The sequence below is a fragment of the Protopterus annectens genome, chromosome 9.part0, assembly GCF_019279795.1.
Source record: "Protopterus annectens isolate FY-2018-M chromosome 9.part0, PAN1.0, whole genome shotgun sequence".
Lineage (NCBI taxonomy): Eukaryota > Metazoa > Chordata > Ceratodontiformes > Protopteridae > Protopterus > Protopterus annectens.
The window spans coordinates 372,212,198-372,224,975 of NC_056743.1; the positions used below are offsets into that span (position 1 = coordinate 372,212,198).

The window sequence follows — 12,778 nt, forward strand, 5'->3', positions numbered from 1 at the left end:
CTACAAAGCTATACCAGGTCTCTAGGACCAAAGCAGGATTTGCCAGGGCAATCCTGCAGGGATTCTTGGAATTGTCTACCTCTGCCCCCTCCCTTCACTCCTTCTAGTTGTGGTACTCTCCCACAGTATGAATACTGCAACTTAGGAATAGAAGGACATAGAATAGTTGTGTAAAATCTTACCATAACCATTGATTTCCTTCTCTTCCATGTTGCAGTATTCCTTCCCACCCTCCATACCCCCTTTTATCCATCTCCTGTGGGTGGTTGGTCTTTGGCCTCTGTATCCACTCCCTACAGGATAATCTATAAAGCCCTTCTGGGACATTTGCTCCTTGGCCTCAAGTTGTTCCTTTGTACACCTTATCCTGGGCTTCAAGTTCTGAGGTCTGTGCCTGCAGACATCACATTTATGGTCCCTGGTTTATGACCCTGCTTGTGACGTCCCATGCACCTACAGCAGCCAGGTTTAAGCTTTTGTATAGGAGCTGACGTCGGGTCACTTAAGGTGGGAAATCCTGCAGTATGAATACTGCAACATGGAAGAGAAGGACATCTATGGTTATGGTAAGATTTTACACAATTATTCTTTCTTCCTGTTCAATGTGTAATAGTACTAAAGTGTATTTGCAAAGAGAGTCACTTCAGCTAAGTTTATTTATTTTATTTATTTCACATTTGTTAACCGGTTTGGTCCAGTTGAGCTACAAAATAACATTTTCAGTCGAGGACCCAAGGAGAAAAGCTCCAATAACTTCTACAGCAATATAAAGTATAAAGAAACATTATACATAAGATAAAATAGAGTACAAACTGAAATGCCGGTATACAGAACCAATTATAGTTGTCACATAAGAAAGTGTGAGTACTAAAAATATAAACGTGCAAACAGTTTAGTCACAGTGCTGAAAAGCTAGCGTGTTCTAATATTTCCAAGAATTAGAAGTAGAAGTAATGCCAACACACTTCCTAAGCAGAGATTGTAGAATATGAATATACAGAGGTATACAGGAGGTTAAGTGGGGTAGTTGTAGTGACAGATCTTGGAGTTAAGCAGGTGATCTTTGGGTGTCTTTTTAAAGTTGTTGGCATGAGTTATACTTCTGAAATGTAATGGGAGTTTGTTCCAGCTATGAGAGACGGAGTATTTATAAAGGTTTTTGCCTATATTTTTACAGGGTTTATATGTCAGTAGTAAGAGTTGATAGGAACTGCAAAGAGGATGATTGGTGGTGTAATAGGACAGAATTTTAGAAAGTGATGGGTTATTGAGAAGGGAGTGAGCAGTTTGGAGTTGAATGAGAGTAAGCTGACGTGGGAGTTCTAGCCAGTGAAGTCTCTGTAGGGCCAGGCAGGGGTTGGGACATTAGGGATGATTTACAGCAAATTTAGCAACTTTATTATATCGTGATTTGGGTTTTTGCATAAGGGAAGATTGTAGGTTAGACAGGATAGGAGAGGCATAGGGTAGGGTGGATAGTAAGAAAGTTCGAGCAGGGGCACATTTGGATTCTGCACTAAGGTATTTTTTATTTCTGTAAAGTAGGCCTAATTTTATTTTTTTTTTTATTTGATGCTTTGTTGGGCATGTAGGTAAAATTTTCATCAGTAATGCTGCTGATGATTTTTGTGTTTCAACTTTTATAATAGTGTTGTTGAGAGAAGAGATTAAAAAGGGATATTTACAATGGGAGAGAGAGTTGGGCAGAAAAAGGAGGAGCTTTCTTTTATTGGGATTGAGGATGAGCTGATTGTCATTGAGCCATCTTTCTACAGAAGAAAAGGAGTTTTGTGTAGTAAACGGGTCTGTCACGTTTTCAGAGAAAGATATCAATGTGGAGCCATCTGCATAATGGGCAATATAGGAGTGACCGCAACAAGTATGGAGGTTATTGGTAAAGATGTTGAGTAGCAGAGGCCAAGGATGGAGCCTTGGGGTGCCCCAGTTTGGATAGAGAGGAAAGAGGAGCAAGAGTTAAGCCATCTTAACTGATTGATGTCTGTTAGAATGGTAGCTGGAGAACCAGTTTTGGGCAGTGTGAGAGGGGTTGAGATGGGATTGTTTGGAGAGGAGTAGAGAGTGAGAAACTGTGTCAAAGGCTTTTGATAGATCAAGGAATAGGCAAGATAAAAGTTTGTTGTCTCTCTCAAAGTCAAATTCCTGATCTGTCTTGGTCAATTATAGCTACTGACATACTGAAGTGGAACAATCAGCATTACTTAGTACTGGTAGACTCTTATTCAAATTGGCTTGAGATCGATCTACTACTTAGTCTCACTTCTGCTACAGTTATTACTAATTTGAAACACCATTTCTCAGTCCATGGCATGGCAGTCCATAGAAATTAATCTCTGACAATGGTTCACAATTCACCAGTTAATTGTTTCAGAAATTTTCCAGAGAATGGGACTTTGGACATGTTCCTAGTAGTCCAGAGTATCCACAATCAAATGGACTTGCTGAATGTGCAGTACAGAGTGCAAAGCAATTACCCGAGAAGTCAAAGTGTGATAATACCAATTTTTTTTTTAACTTACTCAATCTCAAAAGCATACCCCGTGATGATATACTTGGCTCACCTGCTCCGAGACTTCTATTTAGGCAAACCAGAACAACATTGCCCATCAGTTCTAGTTTATTAAGGCCTAAAGCTAAGAACAACCAAGCAATCAAAGCCCAGTTATCTAGAAAACGTTCATTTCAAAAGTCCAGCTGTGAAAAGTTGAGCAAATTTCTTTGTCCATTGAAAAAGGAGAGAGAGTGAGGATAGAAGCAATGAAAGTATTCAACCGAATTGGTTAAGTAACTAGTATTTGTGCAAAGCCGAGATCCTATTTTGTGAAATCCGAGGTTGTGGAGTACAGGAGAAATCGCAGACATCATCTTCATGTAGCAGAGCCAGTATCGTACCTGTGATAAACTCTTAATGCTCAGCAATCCAGATGATATTCCTGTTCCAGAACATGTCTTAATTCCTGATACTGTTCTGGCAGATGATTCCAGTGTTCCTAAGATTAAATAGTCAGCAAAGACGATCCCATTTGCTAAAACAGATGACAAATTTTATGTCACACGAAATGGTCACATTTCAAAGACTAGTATGAAATGCACAGCAACTTGGACATAGTTGTATATATGTATCTAGCTTTGTATAATCGTATGATGAAAATCATTTCTATGTAACTTGTATATTCATTACTGTCAGTGACCATGCCTAACTTATTTTCTCAGAGAGGGAGAGGATGTAAAATAACAGGTGTGCTGTACCTTCTAGAGGCATTTCCAAGATCTGTGTGTGCATATAAATACCAAGCACGTGTTAGCTTCAGTGCCGTTCTGAAGGTACAGCCAGAGTGCTAACATCCATGTGCATGACAGCTAGTGTGTTTATAAGTTAAAGTTACTTAACCTCATTTATGATGTGTTTGTATACAGTAAAGCTGCTTGAACAAGAACCCACAATGCTTACCTGTTTTGTTCTGACCTGGCGAGCGACAGGATGCATTTAAAAACAAGAAAACTTGGCCAAACCATTTAAATGGAAGCTGAACTGAAGATTTTTTTTTTATAGGCTGCATGGACTTGAAGGGTTGTGCATGCTGTTAGTTGGCACATTGGCTAAAGATTGTTCCAGATTGTGTGATGCTACAAGTACTGTGATTTATATGCTATTCTTATAAATGCTGTGAATGTTACGCAAAATGGGGAGGAAGCTGGAGGAATTGCTGTAAATTGTGAATAGGGAAAGACAAGTGTAGTACTGCAAAGGGTGAGCAAACATTGTCGGGCTCCTAGGGTTACATATGCCTTGAGGCCTAAGCGAGCAACCAGTCCAGAATTGAGGAGTTAAATGGAAGTCCACAGGGTAGTGGAGCCTTTGATACTAAAAAAAAAAAAAACTCTTTCAGATGACTGCATATTTTTCATGGTGATAAGGAAATCCAGGAATAATATATAATAACAGGAGCTTAGTGATAAGGAATTGGGTCTAGGACAGGAGTGAGTCGTCTTGTCAGACTGTCCCTTGAGGTCAGATTGGCTGGCCTTGCAATAGACTAGGTCACTATGTTCTGCTCAGCCGATAGCCCTTGCATCTGCATTCTGAGGGTATGTTGTGAAGAAATGTTAAAGCTTCAGGTAGGAAGTCTTCAGGTATAGAATACAGGCAAAATCAGGGTGGTGCCTGCAGCCATACCTGTAGTGGAAAAATGCACAGAGACAAAAAGTGAAGTTGTCACTGCTTTTGAAGTACAAGCAGTGTGAGGAAGGTCTCTTCAGTACGCAGGTGTTATTAGATTGCTTTCCTTAGGACCTCAAGCAAGATGCTTAGAGAGTGGAAGGGACATTCTGCTCTGAGTGAATTTTAAGCAGAGCACCGAGTGATTGGGGAAAAGAACTGCACTCTGAAGAATGTGTTGCAAGTAACCTAGACAGATAAGAGTGTTACCTGGGAGTTTCTGTGAGCATACTAGGAATGTTAGGCCTGGACTTCTTTGTGTGTGAAATTGTAAACCAGGTAATGCAATGTCCTTGTTTGTTGGTGTTCTACTGAAATCATTTTTCTTTTAATTTGCAATAGAATGCATTTTGACAATAAAGATTTTTTTTGTCTAAAGCAAGACAAAATGTTAAATGCTAAAATTAACTTTTTGCTTGATCTAATGACTGCAACATACCCTAGTATGTTAATACTTTTTAGACACCTATATTTGTTCTGCAGTCGTACTAAAATTGAGACATTTGCTTTTGCCACTAATATTTCTCTCATTTACTCTAGCCCTTGTGTGGAGAGCATGAATATGCGATTTGGAATGTTAAAAGAACACAAATCTGTAACTGGTGACGTCACTGCCTTCGATGGAACCATCCTATACTTGCCTGTCAAACTTGAAAAAGTTAGTATGCTGTTAAGCATTATTACAGATATAAGTTTTTTACTTGTTTTTTTAAATGCAGTATGTCAAGAGTCTACTTGAAATTGCAAGCTGTGTAGTTTAGCAGAGGACTCCTCAGTTTGTTTAACTCTTTTGCCATGATGAAATGAGTATACATCTCAGTCAGAATTCATTAGAAATTGTGTGTTATATTTTTAAGCGGAAGTGTAAAATATAATCTTGTACAGCTTTCAAGCTAGGAACTTGTATGGCAGAAGAATGTAGTTAAATATTTTTTGTAGTTGTTGCATTAGGCTATCCGGCTACAAAAGCATATTACAATCTGGAAGAAATGTTCGAGGTAGAGTCTGTTGAATACTTAAAATAGCAGATGCATTTTTGCTAAGTTTCTTATGCCATATAAGTCACCATAGCGTTTGCAGTGTATTTGACAGGTCCACTTAACCAAAATGTGCTCAGGCAAAGTCTCTCTGCATGGTGTTAGTGTAGCCTACATCAGAATCAAATATGTCTTATTTTTTTATTTGTTTTTGTTTGTTTACCAGGAAGTCCGACTGGGACTGAGCCCATTTTCAGTTGAGGCATGGGGAGAAACTCTCCAAATACATGTCTTTGGAATGTGGGAGATGTTCTTAGTGTTTCACTGTTGCAGTCATCACATTTGGAATATCTGCTTGCAGTAGCCCTCAGTCGGCCTGATTAACAAAGTCTTGGGTCCTGTGTCAGTTGCTGTCTCTTCCATGACGTCAGGTAGTCAGGGGTATAAAGCATGCAGCCGACAACATTACATCAGTCTTTCTTGTGCGGTGCCCGAAGCAGTTCGTAAGTGCTGGTCAGCCGACTCCTGAAATTTTTGTTTTCAAGTTTCAGAACCAAAGTCTTCAACTAAGCTAAGTACCCCATTGGGGAAACTTTTTCTTGCTCTAAACCGATGTCAGTAAAAGTCAATAATTGTATTTCTTGTGGAAAGGAAATACCTCATAAAGATTTTCATTCGTACTGCATTCCTTGCTTAGGCCCTTACCACAACATACCTCGCTGTCGGTTTGGTGCCTTATTTAAACAACAAACTATTCCTTGTTGGTTTATTTACACTTCTAAATATTTTGGTACTCTGATCAATTATCCAGATATGGCTTCGGTAAGCCATCCGATTACAGACATTCCGAAAAAACGCAAAGATAAAGACAGAGACAGACCACACAGGTCCAAAGCTGCTGACGACGCTTCTCCTAAGCTAGTGCCAGTACTCAGTGAGGCGCTTTCGCAGCCCCTGATATCCGCTACTTCAGATTCACAGGCCTCTACTGAGACCCATTCGGAGTCTGGTATGCTGCGAGATGCTTCAACTATGGAACCTGTGGATGTCTCTACCTTGGATGGGTCTGGAGCCACTGTGTAGGCACCAGCTTCTGAGGGTGTATTCAGGCCTACTGACTTGCATATCAAACCAATGCCATCTTCTTCTTCAAGGCCTAAAACTCGATCCATGCCTAAAAAAACGACGGTCAGGCCTCTGCCTAAAAAACAAATGGTAAGAATGGCTGAAGACCTTATTACTTTAATCAGGGGAAACCAACCTTCCCCCTCTAAGACCTAGGACTGAGTTTGTTTATGATTCTTCTGATCAGGATTCTGAAATTTCTGTTTCCTCTGATGACTATGATTTACCCTTATCTAGCTATGAGGATTCTGATGTAGAGGACTCTATTCCCTCTGCTTCCCCATCCAGAGGATTTCTCTTTTGGTGAAACCTTGCATACTCTTACGGAGCATTTTTGCTGGGAAAGCCAGGATTACTCTGTCTCTTAAAAGAGGCTTAGGAATTTCTTACTCCTGCCCCAACACAGGCCTTTAGCTATCTCCCCTGTACTGGACATTGTTGATTATGCCTTTTCTGAATCTAGCGTTGGCCCCCGACTCCTTACCTCCTGCTCCCAGAAAACCTGATGGATATTACAGGGTTCCTGACTCTCTCAAGTTCCTTTTTAAAAATCCTACTGCGGATCCTGAGACCATTTCACAGGGAACCAAGGGCATTAAGGCTACTACTGCCAAAAATCCTACCACCTCTGATAGAGATTCCAGGGCGCTGGATAGATGAGATAAGAAGGTATACACTTCTGCAACCTTGGCCATTAGGGCCTTAAACTGCCAGTTTCATATGTTAAAGCATCAGCAGCGTATTTTTAGATTGCTTAAACAGAAAATGATGTTGATTCCTGACTGTGATGAAAATAAAGATTTACAGGATTTAATGCATTCTGCTGAACAAGTTGGAAAACATACTTTGCAGTGTGGTTTTGATTCACTAGAGGCATCTTCCAGGTGGCTGTCACTGTGTCTGTGCTTAGAAGGCATGTTTGGCTTAAGGAGCAATCTTTGCCAGATCATGTTAAAGCTCAATTGCTGGATGCTCCCGTAAACCAAGACAGCCTGTTTGGCAACAAAGCAGAAAAAGTACTTAAAAAGATGGAAGAAAAAGCTAAATCTATGCAAACTGTTAAAGATTTCCTGCAAGTGCAGCCTCCCAGATTTAGTATTTATTTATTTTATTTTATTTTACATTTGTTAACCGGGGGTGTCTGACTGAGCCGAAAAGGCCCTTTTTCAGCAGAGGCCCGGGGAGAAAAGATCCACAAAGAAAAATTAGACACATTCAGTTATTTAGACATGATCAGTATACACACAAATTACAAGAGACATGGTTTTACAGTGGTATGTGGCACATAAATAGTTAACAGTGGAGAGAACAAACAAAAAAATATTAATTTTAAAAATAAAGGTAATTAATAGATTTGTGGTGTACAGCTGAAATTTGGAACATAGGTAGAATACATACATAGTACACAGGTACAAGTCCATACATTGTAGATTAGCCAGTGTTTGTGAGTAAGACTGAAAACTATTATCAAGTGCTCTAGATTTAGTATGTATGCGTTATCCGCTTTCACTAGCTTGCTGAGCAATCATGGCACTGCCAACTTTGCTTGAGATGTTGCCTGATGAGGTCTTTAAAGGAGGCTTTGGATGATGTGTTTTGAATGCTAGTAGGGACAGAGTTCCATTTTTTAGCCACTGAACTACTATATAGTGCATCTCCAAAGCTATTGTAGCTGTTGGTGACTTCTAGTAGTAGTTTGCTTGATGATCTAAGAGGCCTTTTGGCTGAGTGATGTTGTACTAGGTTTTTGAGGGCAGGACACTTATTGGGGTGGTAATAGATAGAATGACAGAGGCAGAGCTGATTGTAGGTTAGGAGGTTGGGCAGTTCAAGCCAGTGGAGCTGTCAAAAAGCAGTACAGTGATGAGTTCTATACTTGCAATTTGCAGCAAAGCGGGCAATTCTGTTGTAGCAGGCTTCCATTTTGCTTAGTTCAGTTTTGTTGAGATTAGTCAGAATGAGAGATGCATAGAGTAGGGTGGATAGAAGATGGGAGAGAGCAATGGCTGATCTTGTGTTGTTGGTAAGAAATGGTTTGATATGGTAGAGTGACCCCAGTTTGGCATGTACTTTTTTAATAGTTAAGTTGAGATGACTATCAAATTTTAGGTGGGAGTCTATGGTTATTCCCAATAGCTTAGCCTGTGCCACTGGAGCAATTGGAGTAGCATTTGTGGAGTAGATAGTGAATTGGCTGTTAGTGTTTTTGTTAGAACTGGTTATAATCATAAGCTGAGTTTTCTTTGGATTGAGGATAAGTTGGGCTTTGGTAAAGTAGTTTTCAACGTCAGAGAATGCTAGTTGAGTTGTTTGCAGGAGGGTGGGAATGTTTTGTGCAGCACAGATTAAGGTAGTGTCATCTGCATTCTGAATTATAGATGCATGCTGTGTGGCGGTATGGAGGTCATTTGTGAAGACTGTGAATAGTAGTAGTCCTAAGATAGAACCCTGTGGGACTCCTATAGTTATGTGCAGCTAGTAGGCATTGGCCCTCTAAAAATTGGTCCTTTCCTGCTTCTTCCAGGCCTTCAGTCCAAACCCAGAACCAGCAGAACACCCAGGCTTCAGTCCCAAGGTACTCACAGGGCTAAGCAGTGGGAGGCCCCACTTTCAAAGCAAAGAAGTGGTAAGACTCCCCCTGTGGTAAACTGTCTCAATGACTTAACTTTAAATCTTCCAAGCCCTGCACAACTGACTGTTCCCTTAGGGGGAAAGATTGCCCGGCAGGCAAAAAATTGGGAACTCATTACCCAGAACAAATGGGTTTTAAAATATAGTTTCCCAAGGATACAGATTCCACTTTCACTCCTTACCAACCCCAAACAGTTGGCCAGACCTACCCCCAAATCAGTGGGCAGAGGATCAAAAGCAAATTCTCACTCTCTTAAGCATCAGGGCTATTCAACCTGTTCCAGAAGAGGAATGGGGACAAGGCTTGTACTCAAGACTTTTCCTGGTGCCCAGAATAGACAACTCCTGGCGTCCTATATTGGACCTCTCTATCCTAAACACACTTTTGCTGATTCCAAAATTCAAGATGCTAACTCTTCACCAGCTGCTTCCTATGCTATGCAAAGATGCCTGGTTGGCAACACTAGATTTAAAGGAATCTTACCTGCACATCCCAATAAGGGAATCCTGCAGAAGATACCTACACTTCAAAGCAGGCTACATGCACTATCAGTTCTCTGCACTGCCCTTTGGCTTATCTATTGCGCCCAGGGTATTCATAAAGTGCCTAGCTCTAGTCATTGCATTTTGCAGGCAAAGAAATATCCAAATATATCCATACCTGTACGATTGTCTAATTCCGGCAGAAAACCAGGACATATTATTGAATCATCTGGCGTTTGTACAGAAATTGCCAACTTCTCTGTGGTACGCCATAAACGAAAAGAAATCGCATCTTGTACTCTGCCAACAAATTGTATTCCTGGGAGCAAGCTTGAACACAACTTCCCAGATGGCTTTTCTCACGCCAGAAAAACAAGTTCATTTGACAGCCTGCTTCAAACTACTGGCCACAAAGACCCAGCTATCTGCAAGGAAAATACTGCAAGCACTGGGGTTCATGGCCTCCTGCATTCTACTAATTCCATAAGCAAGACTGCATATGAGGAAACTACAGTGGTATCTAAAAAGCCTATGGTGTCAACATTCTCAGGATCTAGAAGCAATGATTCCTATCATTCCTTGTCTACAGATAGAGTTCCTTTGGTGGGCAGACGCCTGTCACCAAAACAAGGGACTGCCATTCACTCTACCCCCTGCTGCCCAAACCCTAACAACAGACGCTTCAGACTATGCATGGGGGGCTCACTTGGCAGGGAAGTGCATTCAGGGCAAATGGAACCCAAGTCAAATGCACCTGCACATCAATCAGAAAGAAATGTTAGCTGTACAGAATGCTCTGACAGCCTTCAAGGACCACATCCTTCCAGGGCAATTAATGGTAAAGACGGACAACACCTCTGTTATGTGGTACATAACAAGCAGGGGGAACCCACTCATTCCCCCTCTGCAGACTAGCCATGGCTCTGTGGAACACAGCCATGAGCTACCAAGTGCACCTACAAGCTCAGCTCCTGCCAGGAAAGCTAAACACACTGGCAGACCTAAGCAGAAATCTCATGGACCCACACAAGTGGAAACTGGAACCAAGGATATTCAACATGTTGAGAAACAAATGGGGGAGCCCAGATATAGACCTGTGTGCTTCCCCCCAGAACTACCAGTTGGAAAAATTCTGCACAAGGACTCTCCACAAACAAGCTTGGAAAGTGAATGCCCTATCCTTCACCTGGAAAAACCTATCAGTTTATTGCCTTTCCCCCTCTGCCTCTCCTCTCCAAGGTACTACTAAAGGACAAACCAAGGACGATACTGATTGCACCAGACTGGCCACGCCAACACTGGTACCCCCTTTTGCGCAGTGTCACTGCTAGCACCGTGGCACCTGTCTCAGACCCTTGTCCTGCTGTCCCAGCAAGAAGGCCAGATTCTGCACCCACAGCTTCAAACCCTGAACCTGGCAGCCTGGCTAATTACCTAATTTCTCCGTTACCATCCCTCAGTAAGCAAGTGTTGGATGTCATTCTGGAGGCAAGGAGGCCTAGTACTAGAAAATCCTATGCTGAAAAATGGAAAAAGATTCTGTTCTTGGAACCAAGCTCAGGATGAGCACAGCAATGCCCAATTTACCTCAGATTATTCAATACCTAACTGAGATGCTGCACAAGGACCTTTCCTTTTTCTCCATCAAAATTCATGCCTCAGCCATTTCAGCTCATTACAGAACAGAACCACCCCTCCTGTCTCATCCACAGTTGAAGCAATTCCTCAGAGGGGCCGAGAACTTAAGACCACCCTGGAGAGCCTTTACGCCAGCCTGGGACCTTAACTTTGTATTGGAAAAACTCACTCTACCTCCTTTTGAGCCAGCTGCAAATTCAGAGTTTAAATTCCTTCCTTGGAAAACAACCTTCCTTTTAGCCATCACTTCTGTAAGAAGGGTGTCTGAATTACAGGCCCTTATGGTAGTAAGAGTGGTACAGGATATGTACGAGGGAAGGTCTACAAGAGGGTAGTGAGACCAGCTATGTTATATGGGTTGGAGACGGTGGCACTGACAAAAAGGCAGAAGTTAGAGCTGGACATGTCAGAGTTAAAGATGTTAAGATTTGCACTGGGTGTGATGAGGGTGAACAGGATTAGGAATAAGTATATTAGAGGGTCAGCCCAGTTTGGAAGGTTTCGAGACAAAGCCAGAGAGGCAAGATTACGTTGGTTTGGACATGTGCTGAGGAGGGATGCTGAGTATATTGGGGAAAAAGATGCTAAGGATGAAGCTACCAGGTAACAGGAAAAGAGGAAGGCCTAAGATAAGGTTTATGGATGTGGTGAGAGAGAGCATGCAGGTGGTTGGTGTGACAGAGCAAGATGCAGAGGACAGGAAGAAATGGAAACGGATGATCCGCTATGGTGACTCCTAACTGGAACAGCCGAAAGAATAAGATGATGGCAGTGGAGCCTTTCATCATTTTCATGCGGACAGGGTGTCCCTCAGGACCAGTCCCTCCTTCATGCCCAAGGTGGTATCCAGTGAGGCCCTTAATCAGTGCATTAATTTGCCAACCTTCCTTTCTAATCCACAGAACAAAGGGGAGAGAATACTGCACTCCTTAGATGTGCACAGACAACTTAGATTTTATTTGGACAGGACTAAACTTCTCAGGAAATATGAACAACTGCTGGTTGCATTTGCTGCAGGGGCAGAAGGGAAGGCCATTTCAAAGCAAACCATTTCTAAATGGATAGGCCATTGCATTCATTTCTGCTATAAGCACCATGGAAAACCTACCCCACAGGGGATTATACCACATTCAGCCAGGGCTGCATCTACCTCTACAGCCTTTCTCAGAGGTGTCCCTACCAGGGACATCCTAAATGCTACTACCTGGAGTTCTGTACATACCTTCACCAAGCATTACCATTTGCCAATTTTCTCTAAATCCAGAGCTGGCTTTGCCACTGCAGTCTTGCAGGGCCTTATAGCTGGTCCTAATGCTATCTAATTTTCTCCTCCCATCCTTAGCTTTGGGAATCTACCCAAATGTGATGAGTGTAACAGTGAAACATGAAGAACATAGTACAGTTGTGTACACTTACCATAAATGTAGATGTTCTAGTGTATTCACTGTTGCAGTCCTAGTTACTCTCCCTCCAACCCCTGACTTCTATTGGCTATACCTCTATTCTTGCTTACTATGTTTAAAGCTTTTTGGTGTATTTGCTTTTTTGTTGGAGGTGTAACCTTATGTATATAATTGCTTCCCATTATGGGGGCACCTGACATCTGGGGCAAGAAAAACTGATGTAATGGCGTCTGCTGCATTTATACCCCTGACTACCTGAAGTCATGGAAGATGAGACAGCTGAC

The 12,778-nt window shown here is 41.9% G+C and overlaps 1 protein-coding gene across 1 annotated transcript in view; it reads left to right on the forward strand.

The window, feature by feature from the left end:
* The window catches only part of LOC122810529 (piwi-like protein 2), a 709,331-nt gene extending 704,333 nt beyond the window's left edge, over positions 1-4,998 (forward strand). Inside the window, exons 6-7 of the mRNA XM_044082112.1 lie at positions 4,778-4,895; positions 4,957-4,998. Of these exons, the coding sequence (XP_043938047.1) occupies positions 4,778-4,895; positions 4,957-4,998 (160 nt within the window). The remainder of the gene's footprint in view (positions 1-4,777; positions 4,896-4,956) is intronic.
* Positions 4,999-12,778: the final 7,780 nt, after the last annotated feature.